General features: G+C 44.0%; 1 protein-coding gene across 1 annotated transcript in view; it reads left to right on the top strand.

Moving 5' to 3' along the window:
- Window positions 1-20,964, top strand: part of SPMAP2L (sperm microtubule associated protein 2 like) — a 368,678-nt gene that overhangs the window by 141,920 nt on the left and 205,794 nt on the right. Inside the window, exon 4 of the mRNA XM_069626161.1 lies at window positions 28-216. Within this exon, the coding sequence (XP_069482262.1) occupies window positions 28-216 (189 nt within the window). The remainder of the gene's footprint in view (window positions 1-27; window positions 217-20,964) is intronic.

The following is a 20,964-nucleotide window of genomic DNA, read 5'->3' as shown; positions in this document are numbered from 1 at the left end:
TACTAACAAAGTTCTTTTTCACCCCAGACCTGAGCGGTGGTTCAGAGGACAGCCAGGTGGAGCAGCCAATGCAGCACAGTGGAGAAACCCTTCTGGAGACTACTGACTTTTCAGATGATTTAGAGGAAGTTGCGAGGAGGCCCTCACCAAAGGTTTCTAAACACTTTACTGTCCATAAAGAACATGAAGACTATGAATACCACAGGCAAAGACGAGGTACTGGAAAGATGAAACTTACTGTAGAGGGTGTCTGCCCCTTGGCCTTTACTGTGTGTAAAATATAACTCTGACATGTTCTAACAAAGCTGCACATTTCCTTCACACCTTCCTGGTATACCAGGTTCCTGAATTTGCAAGAAGAGCATTTCCACATTTGGCTATGTTTCTAATATTAGATTAATCTATGTGTTGTTTAGTTTGTATGTTCCGATGAGATGACCTCCTTTTGATCACAGATATTTTCAAAGAGTGTGGCTTTTCCGATCACAGTGTATTTTTGTTGGGTTTGCTGATGAAATGCTGCCATACAAATCTTCTGCCTTTCCACAACTGGGATTATGAGGGCAGGTGTGTTAGATGGCATAGAATTTTGAAATACTCCTGTAAGAGAGCCTTACTGGGAACCGTGTGTAGGAACCTTCCTGTTCAGACTGTAGCAGTCTCTTCATCAGTTGTCATGGAGAACTGAGATCAGACGTATTTAGGAGGCAGCAAGACCACTAGCATCACTTCACAAGAAGTGGGTTTGTTGGTGCAGGGCAAGCCAATGATACATGCTCGGAAGAATTGGCAGGCTGCACTTCGGTGAACCTGCCTTTGCCAAAGTAGGGATGGATTTTGTGTGATCGAGGAGCATCATGGACGAATTATTGGCCCCTACTGTGGTGGAATGGGATAAGTCAGTGATACATGGGTTGGGGTAGCACATGGTACAAAGCAGTACATTTTGTTCAAGGGTTCAGAATTAAAAACAGCACATTGTTTTCAAGCTTATCAGGTAGTTCAACTGTGCAAATATCATGCACAGATAAAGTAACTCGTATCAATATATCTTGAATTCAGCCTTTCTGCTCTGTGAGCCATCCCTCAAACACAGACAAATATAGAATTAATGTCATAGATACATTGGATTAACATTATGCCAATATCAACCTTGTTAGGCATACACACAGGCAATATGTAAATGTTTCAAATTATAAACATTTGAAATACAACCAGAGAGTCACCCACCTCCACGGCGTAGGGCCTCACTCCATGCCGTACACTCCCCGGCCCCATACTGCCTTCCACCATTTCTCTACCAAAATCCTGTACAAGGGTTTCCCCTGATTACTACAGTCGGCCTCTTAAATCTGTCACAGTATTCTGCTTTAACTCCACCCTGAGTGTCTCACGTTTGCCTTGTACCTTGCATTTTGGTTGCCTATGGCCTTGGGTAGCTTTGCAATGACTCACTCATATACTGTTCTCTGAGGGCTTTCCCCCTGCACACTCTTCTGACTAACACTCAGCACCACTCTGAACCTTCTCATTCCTCTGTCCACCTTGCTCTTCTTCTCCTCTCAATTCTCCTTCTACCATGCATTCCTCTCTCCTCTTACTGCTATTACTCACTATCTCCCTACATTTCTCCTACTTGCTCCATACTCTCTCCCGACTGCCCTTCCTCCTCATCCCTATCTCCCCAATGTCCATCCCCTCCCATCATATCCCTGCATTTTGGATATGTTACAAAGAGTAGCCTGGCAATCCCATTTTCGCTAATCTCATTGTGACGGAATGTTCTGAGTTGTTTTTTATTTTTGCTATGTAAAATGATAAGTGGTTTTCTCTCAGAGAGAGTGGGCTCTGCTAAACAGACCCCACTTCCAAAATGCTCCTTGCTGAAAAGTATAGTTCATGCATATGTACTTGCCTGGATCCTGTATACTGACACACCAGTAGCTGCAATGTGATTTGGCAGATAGAGAATAACATATGTCTTCCTAAAGAAACTGCTGGAACCCTATTAATTCCAATTGGCATGGGCTGTATTTAAAGATACTGGCAGTCATTGTGATGAATCCAGGCAATTCACCTTCTCTCCCCAATGGGGCGCCACCCCCTTTGGGACTAGGAAGGTGAACCTGCTAAGCTAAACATCCCCCGGGGCACAGGGCTAGCGCGATATCACTGCGGGTGACCCCATTGAGAGGACAGGCAGTCTCTCACCAGGGATATGTTATCCATCCTGGTCTCAAGACGTTAAAAATGTGGTTGGTTATATGGGAGTTGACTTGTATAATAAATTGCAAATCCCTACACAAATGACTAGTATGGTTTCTGACCCTTTTCAGACACCATCCTCATCCCAGAGATGAGAGCGCAATATGGATCCATACTCTTGCGGTGTGGAAGATAAAGAACCAATTAGTGTTACTACAGGAGAGGAAGAAACTTCTGCAGAACTGCAGAGAAGAATAGATCTCCTCCTGGGCGGTGTGGCAGGAAGAAATGAGCACCCGTCCAACATGGCGGATCCAGCAGCAGCTGAGCCCGCAGAAAGCTGAGCGGCCCTATTGAAACACGAACCGGAAAAGGCCAGCCCACGAGACGGTTAAGCCATGAAAAGCATCCGTGCAGAGGATGAGTGGCGTGACAAGGATCCAACGCCAAAGCCCTGCAGAAGGAGAGCGGGAAGCGAGCGCTAGCTCCTTTAAATGCGGAACACCAGGAAGGAGCCGGAGCAGAGAAGCTGCATCAACCTACCTGAAAGCCTGCCTGGAGAAGCACTACGTGAAGACAGAAGGAATGCAGTTGCTGCAGGCAACTGGGTGGAGTGAAAAGAGGCCAAACCAGACCCCAAGGCAAGGTAACAGAAATCAGACCCACAGCAGGGTAAAAAAGACCAGACCCCAAGTTAGGGTACCAGAGACCAGAGCCCTAGGTGGGGCGCAGAGACCACACCTTAAGGTGGGGTAACAAAGACTAGACACCAAGCAGGATAACAGACATCGGACCCCAAGGTGGGGAAACAGAAACCTGACCCTAAGGCGGTGTAACAGAGACCCAACCCCAAGGTGGGGCAAGAGGAAACAGACCCATAGGTGGGGTGAGAGAAACCAAACCGCAAGGAGGGTTGTGAGACCTGAGACCCCAGGGAGGGGTTACAACCAGGAGATACCTAGTTGGGGGAAGTACCACAAGACTCCTTGGTGGGGAGCCCAAGGAGAATGCCTGGTGTGGATTTATGAACCAGGCATTGAACTTCACCTAAGTGTGAAGGAAACCCCAAGACCAGAAGAGGCAAAGTCCCTAGTAATACCGGGAGAAAGAGACTTACCACAAATCACAGCCTGATACCAACCCGAGGAAGGAAAGGTGGTCGAGACACTTGGCATCTTTATTATTGAACTGTGTAATGGGGCCTAGAACACCTTTTTCTAATAGAGACATAATGGTAGGTTTAGAAACCAGCCACTATTTCCTTTGTTTGGGTCAAGACCCTTATTGCACCTTTGTTAAAGTTAGGCTCATTTTTTGTTTATAATAGTAGGGATAGAACTCAGACTAGGACAGGTTTTTGGATGTCGTACTTTGGGTATTTTAGGACATTCTGACAAGCACTCTTTTAGACACCTTTTCCTTTCCTTTAAAGTAGGGCTGAGAAACTTAGGGACAGATTTTTTGGTTGTTAAAAATAAAGAACCACTTAAACAAAATACCATCTTGTCTGACTCCTGATTCTGCCGTACCACCCCATGTTCAAAATACCTTTAACTGCGTAACCTCATTCGTCTACTTTTAGAGCTTTGCCCAAAGATAAATAGTGGCAGATTGCAGGTGAGGAAATGCAGTTAAAACTGCCAAAACCCAATCTGATGTCATTATTATTTCCACTGGGCCTGCAGGGCAGAGCCATTTGTGCATTGCGTCTTGCCTGGTTTCAACCATGACAGATGGTAGGCCTTGTCCATGATCTTTCTCTGCTGGGAAACTGTGACACTTTTCTCAGGAGAACAGTACATACATTCTCTAAGGGCGGGGTGAGGGTTGGGAGCTTCAAAGGCGTCTTTGCAACACAATCACAAAGTCACACCAGGGAGGTAACTACTGGAGTCCCTTTTATCTCAAGCAGACTAGGGATAGATGGATGGCCAGTGTTGCTTGAAGGGTAGCTTCACAAAGGGGTTTGGAGCCAGCCATCTTGGATTTACTAGGCCCCTACTTCCTTCCTGTGACACCCCCTAAATTCCTTCAGACAAGGCACTCTGGGATCTGACATCACAATGAATAGTATTGTTGCAATAGCAAGGATTGGACCCTTACACAAGGCTTCGAATGGACCAAATCTCTGTTGCAAAGTTACTATATAAGGGGTTGAGGTCCCGCCCCTTCAAGTGAATCATTGTTGTTCTCCCTTTGTGGAATCATCTGGAAGAACCATTTTGAAGAATCATCTTTGAACCATCTTGAAGAAAATGTCACAACTCGACGGATTTCATGGCTTATTTCTTCGGTCATTAAATGTAACCCTGTTAAACAATTTTAATTAACGTGAGATGTGAACAAATCTCCTGGTCGTTTTGTTGATCCTTCTTGACTCTGTGACACTCTTAAAGAATGGAACTATTGTAAAGTAGTTCTAACAATAAGTGGGCAGATTTCCGTATAAAAAATGGAGTGAAACTATCTGAGGCCTTTTCTGAGTCTTTTTTCAAGGTTTGTTGGTCTGTTAACAGCTTTTCATCTAGGGAGAGGCATACAAGAAACGGACTCCGACAGTGTGCTTAAGGTGATATTGAGTTTCTCGATCGATCGCTAAAATACTTGCTGCTAGACATTGAGCAGAGAATGCTCGTACCTAAGTAACAGACCCTTGCGATAACAATTAGATCAGGCCTAGCGGATAATGAAAATAATCAGCAGCAAATGTATTTTAGAGGTTGGACTGAAGTAGCTGCTAGCTTCAAACGTATTCTAAGATTGAAAGCTCCTTTGGGTGTTTCCCTGGCAGTTTTGCAATTGAATATTCAGCTGTTCTTCTTTGATTGAGGAATTAAGTAATTCTTGCTCAGAGTGATGCAAGTGGCCCAGAGGTCCATCTTGAAAATATGGGAAAAGCGTGAGTATGCCAGTATTAAAATATTGGAATATAGAGAAGATGTTGTTCAAGACTAGAATACATTTGACAAAGTATGGAAATTATTTCACCACTTTAATTACTAAGTTATGGACCCCCGCCTGCGGGTGTGGTTGTTTTTGTTGATTGATGGGAGTATTTCATGCCACCCACTAACGGGTATGTATAACTTGTTTGGCTCTGCCTTCTGACTCAATAATCTCCCACCCCTGAATGGACCCAACCACTTTCATGTTCCTTCCCTGCATCATGTGACCCTATGCAATGCACCGAATTTAGATTTACAGCTGGAGCTTGCTGTTGAGAATGACTTAGAGGTGTATCAGGTAAACCGTTCCACATTTACTACCATATGAGAATAAGTGTACTGTGCATTGCTAAATAAAAATGGGTAAACAAGTTATCTGTATGTTTTTAAAAACAAATTGTCATCCCTAACTGGCTAATGTGTTGAGTTTGAGAAACTCACCACCCTTTAATATGAGTGGGCCCTACCACGGGGGGCTGGGTTGGTCCAGCCTGTACCCTATGTGCCTCCCAGAGAGTGCAGGGTGTGGGATTCACTAGGCTCACCCACCCCTCAGATATGCAGTGTTTGTTTTTTGCAAAAAGACTCCACTTCATCTACTAATTGAGATGAGCTATAACAATTTTACACTTTTCCCACATTCCCTCAACAGCAAAGCAAAAAGTCTCATATAGCTTTCATAGCTGTACTAGCTACAGCAGGGTATATAACCAAGAAACTAAACGTTCCTATTTCTAGTCTATGCTTATCTTTGCCATTAGCTAAAATCACCTCGCTTTATCCCTTGTCCATATTAACCGGGGCTTTTTCATGTATAGATTTTAATAGCGCTTCAGCAGTATCAGCATCCAAAAAGATGTATTCCTTGTCCTTCCAAGTGATCCTTCATTTAGCAAGCAGGATCATGCTTGCTTTTGCACCTTTGGCGAAGTAAGTTTCCTTAATTGTATTCAATCTTTCTTCTTTTCTTGGTCACAGGAACAAGGTTTGGGGAAAGTAGAATGTTATGCTGTCAGTAATCCAGATTCCCTATTTCCTTTACTATGCTTAAAATTATTTCTCTACCCTGAGCAACTGCTCACTGGACCACGAGTGTTGTTCCAGTTGGAGATTTGTGTATTTTTTGGGAGCGGCATAATCATTTGATAAGACTCATGTAAATGGCGTCATCTTGTACTTCCGGTTTGAGCATATCCAGAATCCATCCAGAAGCAAAGGGAAATGGATCATCACCTTCTGCACCAGAGCGGAGGCAGCTAACCCTGATTTCTTTCCCCCGTATTAAGCTTTTCAAGATATTCACGCCTGCTTTTCATAACTCTGTTTCCGTGTACTACTGAGTTCTTTACCCAGTTGCTTCACTACTGGGATTGTCTGGACAGATTGTTGCTCCTTTTCAGCCACCTTTTCGGACAATTATCAAAATTGTGTTCTCTAGATGAAACATTGATTTTTTGATACATCCCTGCTCTGCTATCGCCAGGGCCCACCATGTAGAGGAGTTTCTGGGCCTCTAGCGGCTAGGCTTCCTGCTTGTTGATGTACCGGATGTGAAAAAGTCTGAGTAAGTTTGAACTTCTTCTTGTTCTTTCCGTTGCTATTATTGTTTTATTTCCCTAACTTGAGGATATAAAAGCAAATGGAGAAGAGATCGGTGAGTATTATTAATGGCCAAAGGTTATTTTAATATTGCCAGTTTCCAGATATGTCCTTCTTCTCATACATCCTGGACAGTTATTTATATAAAACTGATTTGCTGTATGTCTGCAAATATAACTGCACAGATAAGGATGAAATCCTTGAAACACTATTTTGTCTAAGCTCAGTGTACATTATGTCTCATTCCATTAAACACTGCCTTGCATGTCTGTACCACTCACAGTTTTGAATGCTCTTAAGCACGATGTCGACCTTCAGTCAGACTTCAATGCAACACCTCGAATCCACAATGCAAGCTATTTGCCTCATTTCATATCTGCGGGGTTCCCGCCGTGCAGCAAGCCTTCTCTTCCTCCGAGTATGAGCATCTGCCAGCTAAGCCCCTGGGTAGCTCCCCCTCCTGTGCTTAAAACATCAATCTCAGCAGCCAGTCGCAGCAGTGGTGACAACCCTTCCACTGTCATCTTTGCTCCAGGAAAAAATAACCTGCAGCGGGAAATCAGCAGTGCATGCATTCCAAAGTCTCTTGTGCCAGCTTGGATTGTCTCATGACTGCTGTATGAGGATGTCCATGAGGCAGAGGGGGCCAGCTGGGACATCTCGGCCCTCAGTGTTATTAATCTTTTCCATGTATTTTTTGCATGGGTGCTTCAATCAACGTCCATTCAATTTTTTAGCAATTGTAATCCCTTTCACAAAATCATGCCCTAATAATTTACAGTAGTGCACCAGGTGGGGTCCAAACAAACTAATGTGGACTTTTTCTCAAAGTATCCCCAGCTAGCTAGAGAATCCCAGGAAGAGCTGGATTCACAAGAAAGGGTGCAGGTATATGACAAGGCTTGGGACTTGGTCCTGTCAGGAGGAGACAGGGAAAGCTCAGAACCTGGTGCAGGACGCCTACCAGCGTTTTCACCAGAGCCAGACTTGCCCCAGAGGTGGCGTGAGGGAGTTGGAAGGGCCCCAATCTCAGTCCCTCCTTTTGTGCCTTATTACAAATGGAAGATATCAATAATCCAGTGCCTGAAATACCTTGTGCTGGCCAGAGAACTGTTTCTTTCATCGCAGGGCTTCGTCTACCAGAAAGCATTGTAGCAGATAGAAGTCACCATGCTCCAAAAGAAAGGCTCACTTCATAAATGACACAGAAACACCAGCAAGAGTCCCAAGAACCATTGCCACATTGAAAGAAAACTCAACATGTCCCTGCAGCGGTGACATGGTCACCAAACACCACGGCAAAGAGACTAATGCGAACGCTACAAACAAAAATGGAGTCAGGGTTAAGTGAGGATTTTAAAATTTCCTGCCGCTGTGGGACTACACAGAGGGGGAAAAGTATGATCAGATTGGCCCAGGGGAACAGGTGAACAAATGAGCCAAAAAAGAAGGGAGGAAAAATCACCACAGGAAGTGAGGGGATAACAACCCTCCTGTAGATATCAGGAGCAGGGACTGTTTGGGTGAGATTAAGTGAAGTGGAGGCGGATCAAGAGACCAGGCGGAGGGAGGAGATTGCAGCAGAGAATTGAGAAGACTGTGGTAGTGATTGTTGCAGGTGAGTTGTTGGTTGAGTGAGAGATCGGTACCTGTTTATAAGAGTGCATGAGGATTGCTGGAAGTTGTGAGTATGTTTTGAGAGAGTAGGAGGATAAGTATGAAGGGTGTATGAGAAAGTGTAAGAGATTAATGAAAGTGAGTGGCAGGGACGGGAGGAGAGTAGAGAGTTAAGGACTGGGGAGAAGAGAAGAGCTGAGAGTAGAAAGGATAGTAGAAGAACATTGGTTCGGGAGAGGAGAGAGTAAAGAAGAGAGGGGAGAGGAGAGTGAGGAGAGGAGAGGAGAGAGAAGATTAGCAATTAGGAGTTTGTGTGACCATTAGAAAGCAGAAGGAAGATAGTAGAGAGGAAAAAGAGCAGGGAAGGAGAAGAAGGGATCAGAGTAAGGGAGAGTGAGTAAGGGAACATCAGGCACAGGAACACAAGGGCCTAGAAGTGTTGAGTGAATGGAACTGGGCATCTGAAAAAGCACCAGATCTTGTTAACCCGGAGAACTTTTATGAAAGGTGCCGCCTAGGAAAATCCCAGAGGGAGAGAGATAGAAAAGGCTGAAGCCTTTATACCATCACTCTAGTTAGAATTATCGCTACTAGCTGTTTCGGATCTCTAGTTGACTGGGGAATAGTGAAGCCTGCGCTAGGGAGGTGGGAAGCTCATGGGAAACGACAGAGGGATGGCCCATAGTGTGCCACATTTCCTTTTTATTCCGTCAAGTTTCTGAATGACTTGAATTTACAAAATAAAAACCCATGATGCATCATTTGGTGTCTGTATTGATAGGGGCGTCTGTGAAAGTATCTCCAGTTACTATAGACAACAGATAACCACACACTTGTGGATTTCTCCCGTCCCCTGCACACCCAAACGATATTGTAAACACAAACAATTAATGAATGATTTCTGTATGTTCAATTCTGTAATTCAAAAATAACGCTTTGCTTGTAACTCCTGTCTTATAAAGAATTCTTTACTCAAAAAAATGTATATAAACACAATTATTCATTTTTGTTAGACCATATACAATACCAATCTGTTGAATTTAGAACTTTACAATATGTCACTTTGTGGATCATTTCACAATTCGAAATAGACAATATACAGTGTGATGTTTAATTATTCAATAATAACCCCTCGGGGCAATCTCTTATAGAATAACAATATGTTAACTTGTGTCTCTACGCTTATCGGGGTTTGATGCTCCCCTTCTTCAGGAGTTGTCTATTCCCTTCAAAGGTTCTGTTGTTCCATCTATAATGAACAATTTAAATTGTTAAGTTTTAAATTCCATCATTCTATTGTTTTTTTACTGTCACTCTAATTATGATCTCATAATTAACTAAGTGATTTTAACTAATTCAGTACGATTTTTCACTTATTCAGAGAATTGCCTGTTCAACTCAATAACAACAATACAGAATAAATAAGGATAGCTCCACCCATTTACACTAATCCAGTTAAAAAAATATATACCCTACTGGGTATCCAGATTTTAACATGTTAACTCTTCAGTTAGATCCATTAAAATATTCACCTGTGGAACACTTCCAATGGTGTCTCCCACTTCTGTTTGGAATCTCACCACTGCTTGTACAGTAAGCTGCCCTTGGTGATGCAATTAGGTCCCTCCTAGTGCCAATGCTGACCTTTTGATTATCTAAATGTGTGGACCGTTCTGTAAATAAAGTTCCAATTTGTGATAAACAGTCTCCCATGTTATTGCAATACAAAGATTGTAGAGACTTAATTTCTTACCTATCTACTTGGTTGTTGATAGGTTTTTGTTGGCTGAATATTTCCCTTTGTGATCACTATTCGGAATTTGGTTCATCAGAAAACTCTCCTTCAGTTCCAAGGGAAAAAATCCTTTGTCACTATGTTATCCTCTTAAGAAAAAGGGCGAACTGAAATCAATGTCCTAGTACATGTATAACTCTATTTTCTGTCTCCAGCATTTACCTTATAAGTCAGGAGTCTCTGTCTCTCCAACTGCCAAGCGCAAATTCTGCAGCCTTGCGTGCAAGTGCCGCAAAATGGCCGCCGCTTTATTTACTTACGTTCTATGTGCGACGTCATCACGTGATAGCGCGATGATGTCAAGCGCACAGCCATTCCGTACTGGTTCGATGTGCTCATTGTTTATGTTAGTATCTCATGGTTTGGCAGCTTGCACGGATGAGATCATCACGTGCAGCTGCTATTGATTGCAACATTGTCCATTCAAAGATGGTTTAGTAAAAAAGCGCATGCCATGTCATTAGACAAACTTCTGTGCAATAGGTAATCCCATGTTTACGCATAGAGTGTCCCAAGTTAATTCTGTGATCATAAACATGCTCACAATTTATTTTTCTCATCTCTTGGTAATAAAGATGAAAAGCCATCCAACCATTAACATTAGTCACAATATATTGTTCGTTCTCTTCTGTACATTTTAAATTGTATATAATGTATTCCCGTTCCTCTACATGGTGTTTCCACATTTCAATATAATTTGTGTCAATTTTCTCATTTTGTTACTTAAATTACATTTTACCACCGTTGATCTCATATGCAGTGAGAATAGGTACATATTCTAGCACTTGATACTTTCTTGGACTCACCAGTTATTTTACAGTCCATATGCTAATCAATTCATACAGTGATCTAAGTTGTTTATAATGCTTTCTGTCTATGATCCACCCGTTTTCCAGGTCTATTGGGGTTAATGGTTAATCCCCGAGTTTGATCTTCATACCATTGTATGGATGTCGTACATGGGTCCCTTTTATTATGTTGTTGCAATGTCCACAGTTTAAACACGCAAAGGTTCCTGTTTTTCTTGTTTGTAGAGTCATCTGTTTGTCTTTTGGTGGTCTTTCAGCATGTACTAGCTGATCTTTAAAATTCCGGCCTCTTTTGTATGCTATGATTGGTGGTTTGGGGAACAATTTATTCAACTGTTGGTCCATTCCAATGATTCTCCAATTCTTCTTGATCATCCTGGCAATGTGATGGCTTTGTCCCGAATATCTTAGGGCATATATGAATTGTGTTTCTCTTGATTTTACTCTTAGAGTGAGTAATTCTTCTCTTGTTAGTCTTTCTGTTTTTTCTCTGGCTCTCTCAATAATGTTGTTTGGGTATCCCCGTTTTCTGTATTTCTCAGTCATGGTGAGATTTGCTTCTTCCAATGTTGTAGGTGTCGATATTATACGCTTCAAGCGTAGAAATTGGCTGTATGGTAAATTGTCTCGTAGATGTTCTGGGTGGTGACTCAGATAATGTAGTGAATTGTTCACATCTGTTTTCTTATGGTATATGTTTGTTATTATGCCTTGAGGTCCTATCTCCAATTCAACGTCCAGAAAATGTAATTTGGGTGTACCCACTTCCATGGTGTATTTTATTCTATCGTGAATTGAGTTCAGGAAGTCTAAAAATAAATCGACATCTGTCCTTGTTCCTCGCCAGACAACAAAAATGTCGTCTATAAATCTTTTCCAAATTATCAAGTTGGTCATCTTTGTTTGGTTAATATTCGCGTGCTCTCCAAGAAGTACATAAATAAGTTTGCATATGCGGGTGCCATTGATGACCCTATAGAGGTGCCTGCTGCTTGTATGTAAAATTGATTACCATATCTGAAGTAATTGTTGACAAGTATGATCTTACTTAGTTCCACTAGAAAGACTTTATTCGCTGTGCATTCGTTGGTGTTAACTAGCATCCATTCTAAGGCCTCAAGTTCATCTTGGTGGGGAATCGAAGTGTAGAAACTTTGTACATCAAATGATAATAGTATATCATCTTCCCTGATTTCTGGTAAGTTCTTCAGTATGTTTAGGAAATCTGTGGTATCTTTCAAATATGTCGTAGTGGTCTGGACTAATGGTTGTTAGGCTTTATCTGCGTAGACTGCCAAGGGATTAAAGATACTATCAGTCCCTGCTACTATTGGACGCAGTGGCGGTGTTTGTTGGTTCTTGTGTATTTTAGGCAATCCATAGAATACAGGTGTTATTGGAAATTCTTTACTGAGAAATTTCTTGGTCTTCTCAGAGATCCATCCCTCCTCTGTAGCTCTCTCCAATGTTGTTTCGATAATGTCCTTTATTTGTTTAGTGGGGTCTTGTGCAACCTTAATATAGGTTCCTTCGTCATTTAATAATTCTTTAATTCCATTGTCATAATATGTTGTATCCATTATGACTATTGCCATTCCCTTGTTGTTACGCTCACCTGACTCCCACGGAGGCGCTGGCCAGGATCGTGCTGCTGTGACCTCTTCTAAGGTGTTGCGCGGGGCTCAGAAGATGGACTGGACCGGACTCCCAACTCCTGCTTGTCCGGCTTGCAAAAGTATCCTTCTTAGGGTCTTGAAGGGCGAGCTCTCCTTCCTGCTTCTGATGCAGGGGCGCGTTGGTATCCAGTTACTTCACTGGATTCTTGGTTTTATGAGAACCAAACTTGCTTGGCTTCCAGGTAAGTTCCTTGAAAGGTTCCCCTTTTGTCCTTGCATCAATATGCTAATGTCAATGTCTTTTTCCCCATAGGGGCCGGGGGAACGGAATGCCGGGGAAAAGGCACCGACCCGAGATGCGAGGTGCAATCCCTGTAGAAATCAGGTAAGTCTTGATGAGCGTTTTTGGGTAATGTCTTTTCATTCGCTCATTGACGCTAATGTCTTTTTCCCCATAGGGGCCGGGGTCCAGAAATGCCTGGATGCGGCGCGGACCCGAAATGAAGAGGGAATGACCCAACAGGTAAGTCTTAACATGGAGGTTAAGGTTTCCTCATTCCCTTCTCTCTCTCACCTTTGCTCTTGTCTTTTTCTCCCTATGCGTGGAAGCGTGGCTGCGAATCCGGGTGATCGCTGCTGAACATGGAGGCGCCCTGTGAAGGTGAGTGGAATGCGGCGCTGCGGCGGTCGATGCAATGTGCTTTTAAATTAAGTGTCTTCCTTTGCAGGATCGTCGGCGAGCTGACTCCGGAATGCGGATCTTGCAGGTAAAGTCTTTTCCTTCTCCTATTCTCTCTTTCTCTTCCTTTGTAGGTGATCAGGATGCTGGCAGGCGTGGCAGAAGTCCGAATGCAGGAGCAAACACGGTGAGCGTCCAGCTGCTAGATGCAGAACAACGCAAAGCATGTGCTGCTCTTCGGGTCTGGTTTAAATAGCCTTTAAAGTAGTTCCAGGTATGTATCCTTCCACTCAGGTATGTATTCTTCCTCAGACCACACCCGAGTGATAAAGTAGTCCAAAAGATAAAGTAGTCCCATTCAGTCCTCAAGAGGGCCTGGATGTAGCAGCACGGTCTGCTTCAGGTAAGTGCACATTAAAACACTTACACACATGTCTTGCTTTATGAGCCTGGCGCCTAAGGCGCCAGGACTGGGGTCCAGAATGAGCCTGGCGCCTAAGGCGCCAGGACTGCGTCCAAAAGGCCCCAACTTGGGCCCGCTGAGACGTCCTTGGGGAAAATGATGTCTGCCTCTGGGGTTGCTGGGCTGGGCCTGGCTCCTTGGAGGTAGGCATCATGACAGTACCCCCCCACAAGGCCCCTCCCAAGGTTGTTTCCTCCGGGGGTTTTGGCTTGTTCGGGAATCTACGGTGGAGCCTTCATATTAATCGTGGTGCGTGAATATGGTTACTAGGCTCCCACGATCTCTCATGAGGTCCATAACCCTTCCAGTCAACAAGATAGAAGAGTTTTGACTTTAACATTTTGGAGTCTAAAATGTCTTTCACTTCGAATTCTAATTCCCCATCAATTTGAATAGGATCTGGAGGCTTGGACAGTCAGGTTCCTGGTTGTACCGGTTTCAAAAGTGATGCGTGAAAAACGGGATGAATACGCATGTTGGAAGGCAAATCCAGTTTAAAGGCCACTGGGTTGATTATGGCTTTGATGGGGTAAGGCCCAATGAATCTGGGATTGAAAGTCCGTGGGCCCTTGAGAGATAAATGTCTAGTTGCTAGCCAAACCTGGTCTCCTACTTGGTAAGGAGGTGTTTTACTTCGGTGCAAATCAGCGTTTTCTTTGTACTTTTTCTTGAGTTGTAGGTTCTTTGAAGGCTCGGGTTATTGTGGAATGCAGATGATTTACTGCGGGCATTCCCAGGGTCAGAGGTGGATCTAGGTCAGAGGTTCGAGGATGGTGACCATACAAAGTATAAAAAGGAGTTTGACCGGTTCCGGAATGCATAGAATTGTTGTATGCATATTCTGCGATCCAAAGAATGTCTTTCCAATTGTACTCGGATTGGTGCAACATGCACCGAAGATATTGCTCGAGAGTCTGATTTGTCCTCTCGGTTTGTCCGTCGGTCTGGGGGTGGTGGCTGGTGGATAATCGCACATCTATTTGTGCTAGTTGGCAACACTTCCTCCAAAAATGGGAAATTAATTGACTTCCACGATCTGAAACTAGTACGGAAGGGAAACCATGTATTCGAACTATATTCTCCAGGAATTCCTTGGCCAGGATGGAAGCTGAAGGCAATCCTTTTAGAGGGATAAAGTGGGCCATTTTGGAAAACAGATCCACGATTACTAGGATAGTGTTGTAACCACCACACGGAGGCAGGTCCGTAATGAAGTCCATAGACAAGGTGTGCCAAGGTGCCGGTGGAATCTCCAAGGGTTGAAGTAGGCCGGCTGGCCTGTTCCTTTGACCTTTATTTTGGGCGCAAACTCCGCAAGACATCACAAAAGACTTTATGTCTTTTCTCCAAGAAGGCCACCAGAATTGGCGTTTGATCTTTTCTTCTGTTTTAGCGATACCAGGGTGTCCTTCCATTAACGATTCATGATAATGAGCAATAACTAGTTCTTGCAATTCCTTACTTGGCAGAAATAACTGCTCTTGGAAGTACGGTAAGTTATCCTTAACGGTGAAGTGGGGACCCTTTTGAGTCCATTCCAGTAAGGCTGAAGGGTCAAAAAGTAGTTTGACTCGAGTTTCAACGTCCTCGATGGTTTGCAATGAAGTCAAACCTAAGATTCTTTGTTCAGGTATTATCGGCACAGATTCTAAACACGAATTGGGTTCTTCCATGCCAATCCGGGATAAGGCGTCCGCTTTGCCATTCTTGCAGCCAGGGCGATAGGTAATTATAAAATCAAATTCTGCAAAGAATAAAGCCCATCGGAGTTGTCGTGAAGATTGGTCTTTGGCCGTCTTTAAATACTGCAAATTTCTGTGATCCGTAATTACAGTGATGGTGTGTCTTGCACCGAGGAGGTAATGACGCCAAGCCTTAAAAGCAGATTTAATGGCCAGTAACTCTTTGTCGGTAATTGCGTAATTAATTTCAGGAGCTGAGAATTTCCTGGACCAAAAGGCTACAGGGTGTAGCTGGTTAGTTTTCGGATCCCTTTGCGACAGGACAGCTCCCATGGCAAAACTGGATGCGTCAGTTTCAACAATATACGGGAGATCAGGACGCGGATGCTTCAACACAGGTGCGGAAGTGAATTTGGTCTTTAGGTCTTGAAAGGCTTGTTCGGCCTCTGGAGTCCATTCAAAATGTTTATTCTTACGTAAAAGAGCAGTAATGGGTTGGACTAGTCGTGAAAACTCTGGGATGAATCTTCGATAGAAGTTGGCAAAGCCAAGCATACTCTGAACCCCTTTCACTGAACCGGGAGATGGCCATTTGAGGATGGTGTCCACCTTTTGTGAATCCATTCGAATTCCTTTAGGAGTCAGAACAAATCCGAGGAATTCAACTTCAGTGGTATGAAAGACACACTTTTCCAGCTTGGCAAATAGTTTGTGCTGGCGCAATTTGTCTAGAACTGCTCGAACATGTTTTCGATGATCTGACTCAGAAGATGAGTACACCAGGATGTCGTCGATGTATACGATGACACAAACATCGATAAGTTCTCGCAGAACATCGTTCATGAAGAATTGAAAAGCTGCAGGCGCGTTGCACAAACCGAAGGGCATAACCTGATATTCGAAGAGCCCGTATTTGGTGCGGAAAGCTGTCTTCCACTCGTCACCTTCTTTTATTCGCACTAGGTGATAACCTCCCCAGAGATCTAACTTGGTGTATATACGAGCATCTTTTACTTGATCAAGAAGTTCAGGGATCAGAGGCAGTGGATAACGATTCTTTATCGTTATCTGATTTAAAGCGTGGTAGTCAATACAAGTTCTAAGGTCTCCTTCTTTTTTAGGCACGAAGAACAAAGCGGAAGAGACCGGGGACTTTGATGGGCGAATAAAGCCATTGGCAAGGTACTGATCCAAATACTGACGCAAATGCTGGTTTTGAGGTTCAGTGAGAGCGTAAATCCTACTACACGGCGGTTGAGCATACTAGATCGATCTGGCAATCGTAAGAACGATGAGGGGGTAGCGTGTTAGCCTGTTCTTTCTGAAAAACGTCCTGGTATTCAAGGTATTCTGCCGGTAGTTGAACAGTGGCGGGGGTTACTGTGGCTAAACCAATAGCTGGATTTCTAGGATAACAAGTGGGACCACAATCTGGAAAAGTTATTCTCTTTGCTCGCCAGTCTATTCGAGGATTGTGTGTTTCTAACCAAGGAATTCCGAGGATTACTTGAAATTGTGGAGCCTTGATTATATCAAACACTATTGCTTCCCGATGTCCATCCTGACTCACAAGTGTCACTTCTGTGGTGGAATGCGTTACCGGCCCAGAGGCTATTTCGGTACCATCAACCGTAGTAATGACATCCTGGTTTATTTTTGGATGCAGAGGAAGGTTCATCCTGGAGGCCAATTCGCGCTCCACGTAGTTTCCGATAGCTCCGCTGTCGACGTATGCTTTGATGGCATGCAACCTTTGGGGCTTTTTTGGATCCACGAGCACCATTGGCAAGACAAAATGCGAGGTCAGAGAGTTCGTTTTCAAGCTCGGGAAGCGGACCTCTACGCTTGTCGAGCCAGGTCATTTCCCGAAACAGGTTCCATTAAGTTGTTGTCAGAGGCACCAACCACCTTCCTAGGTGGTTTTACCGGACAATCACGAAGAAAGTGACCGGAAGCCCCGCAATAGAGGCATAGTTGCTTTTGTCGCCTTCTCTCGCGTTCCTTCTGAGTTAACGGCCCCTTAACTCCCCCTATTTGCATAGGTTCCGAAGCTTCGGTATTCCTGGGGTTTACGAGGGTTCTGATCGGTACTTGGGTTTCAAACTTGGACCGATCTGCTTTCCTATTCTGAAGTCTGTGATCCAGTTGTACCACAAAGTCAATATATTCTGCGCAGCCCTGGGGTGGATTCACTACTTGGGTCAGAATGTCTTTTAGCTCTCCGCGCAGACCCCGGTGAAATAAAGTGATCCTTTTATTTTCAGGCCATCCGGTTTCCACCACCAGTCTGTTAAAGGAGGCTATATAAGACAAAAGATCTTGACTACCTTGTCGTAGAGATAGCAGTTCGTTGTCAAGGGCCTGTCCCTGCGAGTGTCGAGCGAACAACCTTTCCATGCTGGCCTGAAAGCCCTGAAAATCCTGGAGAATTGGATAGTTCTGGTTCACCAAGGGAACAGACCAATCGGCAGCACAGCCACTTAGGTACGATAACACGAAGGCCACTTTGGTCCTATCATCAGGGAAGGCTCCTGGTCTGCATATAAAATGTAAGCGACATTGGTTCATAAAAATGGCATATTTCTTTGGGTCCCCCGCAAAACGTTCAGGCGGTGCTAAAGGCATGGATCCCGGCAGATTGATCTGAACAGGGTTACTCGAACCCAACGAAGTGGAAATTCCCCCGGGACTAGGTAAAGGAATTTGTCCAGCCTGACTCTGTAGCAATCGTTTGGCCAGGTCATCAGTTTGTTCCTTGGAGAGAATGAGTTCTCTTTTGAGGGCATTAGTTTCTTGGTGAGCTGAGTGTACCTCTGCCCTTAATTCCCCCAACAGCTGGGCCAGCTGGTCTGTCTCAGAAGTCTCCATAGCGCCCGGGTGGGAAATTGTGGGTAGGCTTCGCGTTCTGTTACGCTCACCTGACTCCCACGGAGGCGCTGGCCAGGATCGTGCTGCTGTGACCTCTTCTAAGGTGTTGCGCGGGGCTCAGAAGATGGACTGGACCGGACTCCCAACTCCTGCTTGTCCGGCTTCCAAAAGTATCCTTCTTAGGGTCTTGAAGGGCGAGCTCTCCTTCCTGCTTCTGATGCAGGGGCGCGTTGGTATCCAGTTACTTCACTGGATTCTTGGTTTTATGAGAACCAAACTTGCTTGGCTTCCAGGTAAGTTCCTTGAAAGGTTCCCCTTTTGTCCTTGCATCAATATGCTAATGTCAATGTCTTTTTCCCCATAGGGGCCGGGGTACGGAATGCCGGAGAAAAGGCACCGACCCGAGATGCGAGGTGCAATCCCTGTAGAAATCAGGTAAGTCTTGATGAGCGTTTTTGGGTAATGTCTTTTCATTCGCTCATTGACGCTAATGTCTTTTTCCCCATAGGGGCCGGGGTCCGGAAATGCCTGGATGCGGCGCGGACCCGAAATGAAGAGGGAATGACCCAACAGGTAAGTCTTAACATGGAGGTTTAGGTTTCCTCATTCCCTTCTCTCTCTCACCTTTGCTCTTGTCTTTTTCTCCCTAGGCGTGGAAGCGTGGCTGCGAATCCGGGTGATCGCTGCTGAACATGGAGGCGCCCTGTGAAGGTGAGTGGAATGCGGCGCTGCGGCGGTCGATGCGATGTGCTTTTAAATTAAGTGTCTTCCTTTGCAGGATCGTCGGCGAGCTGACTCCGGAATGCGGATCTTGCAGGTAAAGTCTTTTCCTTCTCCTATTCTCTCTTTCTCTTCCTTTGTAGGTGATCAGGATGCTGGCAGGCGTGGCAGAAGTCCGAATGCAGGAGCAAACACGGTGAGCGTCCAGCTGCTAGATGCAGAACAACGCGAAGCATGTGCTGCTCTTCGGGTGTGGTTTAAATAGCCTGTAAAGTAGTTCCAGGTATGTATCCTTCCACTCAGGTATGTATTCTTCCTCAGACCACACCCGAGTGATAAAGTAGTCCAAAAGATAAAGTAGCCCCATTCAGTCCTCAAGAGGGCCTGGATGTAGCAGCACGGTCTGCTTCAGGTAAGTGCACATTAAAACACTTACACACATGTCTTGCTTTATGAGCCTGGCGCCTAAGGCGCCAGGACTGGGGTCCAGAATGAGCCTGGCGCCGAAGGCGCCAGGACTGCGTCCAAAAGGCCCCAACTTGGGCCCGCTGAGACGTCCTTGGGGAAAATGATGTCTGCCTCTGGGGTTGCTGGGCTGGGCCTGGCTCCTTGGAGGTAGGCATCATGACACTTGTCAGCTGGTTTCATAGTTAGACTAGCATCATCTGCTAATTCTTTAATTAGTTTACTTTGGTGTCTTCTGATGTTGTAATTCCTAGCTTTATTGAAGATGATCCTCCTGAGATCCTTTTGCATCTGTTCCTCGAACATTCTTATTCTAATGTTGTTCACCTTTGGGTCGAAGGTACTCTTCGGTTTTATTTCTAGATATTCGTGTGGTACAGTTGGTTCCCCCGTGGTCGTGTTAGTATCGAAAAATACTTTCAATCTCATTTTTCTAGTTAATCTGTGTAAATTGACCTTCTCTTCTAATAGATTAGAATTCTGTGTGGGTATAAAGGACAATCCTAGATGGGAGAAACCATTGGAAGTGTTCCACAGGTGAATATTGGAATGGATCTAATTGAAGAGTTAACATGTTAAAATCTGGATACCCCGTAGGGTATATATTTTTTTAACTGGATTAGTGTAAATGGGTGGAGCTATCCTTATTTATTCCGTATTGTTGTTATTGAGTTGAACAGGCAATTCTCTGAATTAGTGAAAAACCGTACTGAATTAGTTAAAATCACTTAGTTAATTATGAGATCCTAATTAGAGTGACAGTAAAAAACAATAGAATAATGGAATTTAAAACTTAACAATTTAAATTGTTCATTATAGATGGAACAACAGAGCCTTTGAAGGGAATAGACAACTCCTGAAGAAGGGGAGCATCAAACCCCGAAACGGGTAGAGACACAAGTTAACGTATTGTTATTCTATAAGAGATTGCCCCTGAATAATTAAACGTCACACTGTATATTGTCTATTTCGAATTGTGAAATGATCAACAAAGTGACATATTGTAAAGTTCTAAATTCAACAGATTGGTATTGTATATGGTCTAACAAAATTGAATAAGTGTGTATGTATACATTTTTTTGAGTAAAGAATTCTTTATAAGACCAGAGTTACAAGCAAAGCGTTATTTTTGAATTACAGAATTGAACATACAGAAATCATTCATTAATTGTGTTTACAATATTGTTTGGGTGTGCCGGGGACGGGAGAAATCCACAAGTGTGTGGTTATCTGTTGTCTATAGTAGATTATATACAACCTAGTGTCAGGGTTGGTTTTCTCCCCGGCACCCCACTACTAAATTTATACTTTATAAAATTTCAAGGAATAAGAGGAGTGCACTGTGACAAATTGGCTAGAGATTTAAAGTATCTCCGGTTGTCAGGTGGAGGTAAAAAGTGACAGATTTTCAAAGTGAAATAACACTTTGAAACACATCACAAGGGTTCTGTGGCGCGTTATAAATGCCACATCATATCATATCATATGTTCATTCTTCGCC

Source organism: Ambystoma mexicanum, chromosome 6p (genome assembly GCF_040938575.1).
Source record: "Ambystoma mexicanum isolate Mex_15411 chromosome 6p, UKY_AmexF1_1, whole genome shotgun sequence".
Taxonomy (NCBI): domain Eukaryota; kingdom Metazoa; phylum Chordata; class Amphibia; order Caudata; family Ambystomatidae; genus Ambystoma; species Ambystoma mexicanum.
This window is presented reverse-complemented; position numbering and strand designations above follow the sequence as displayed.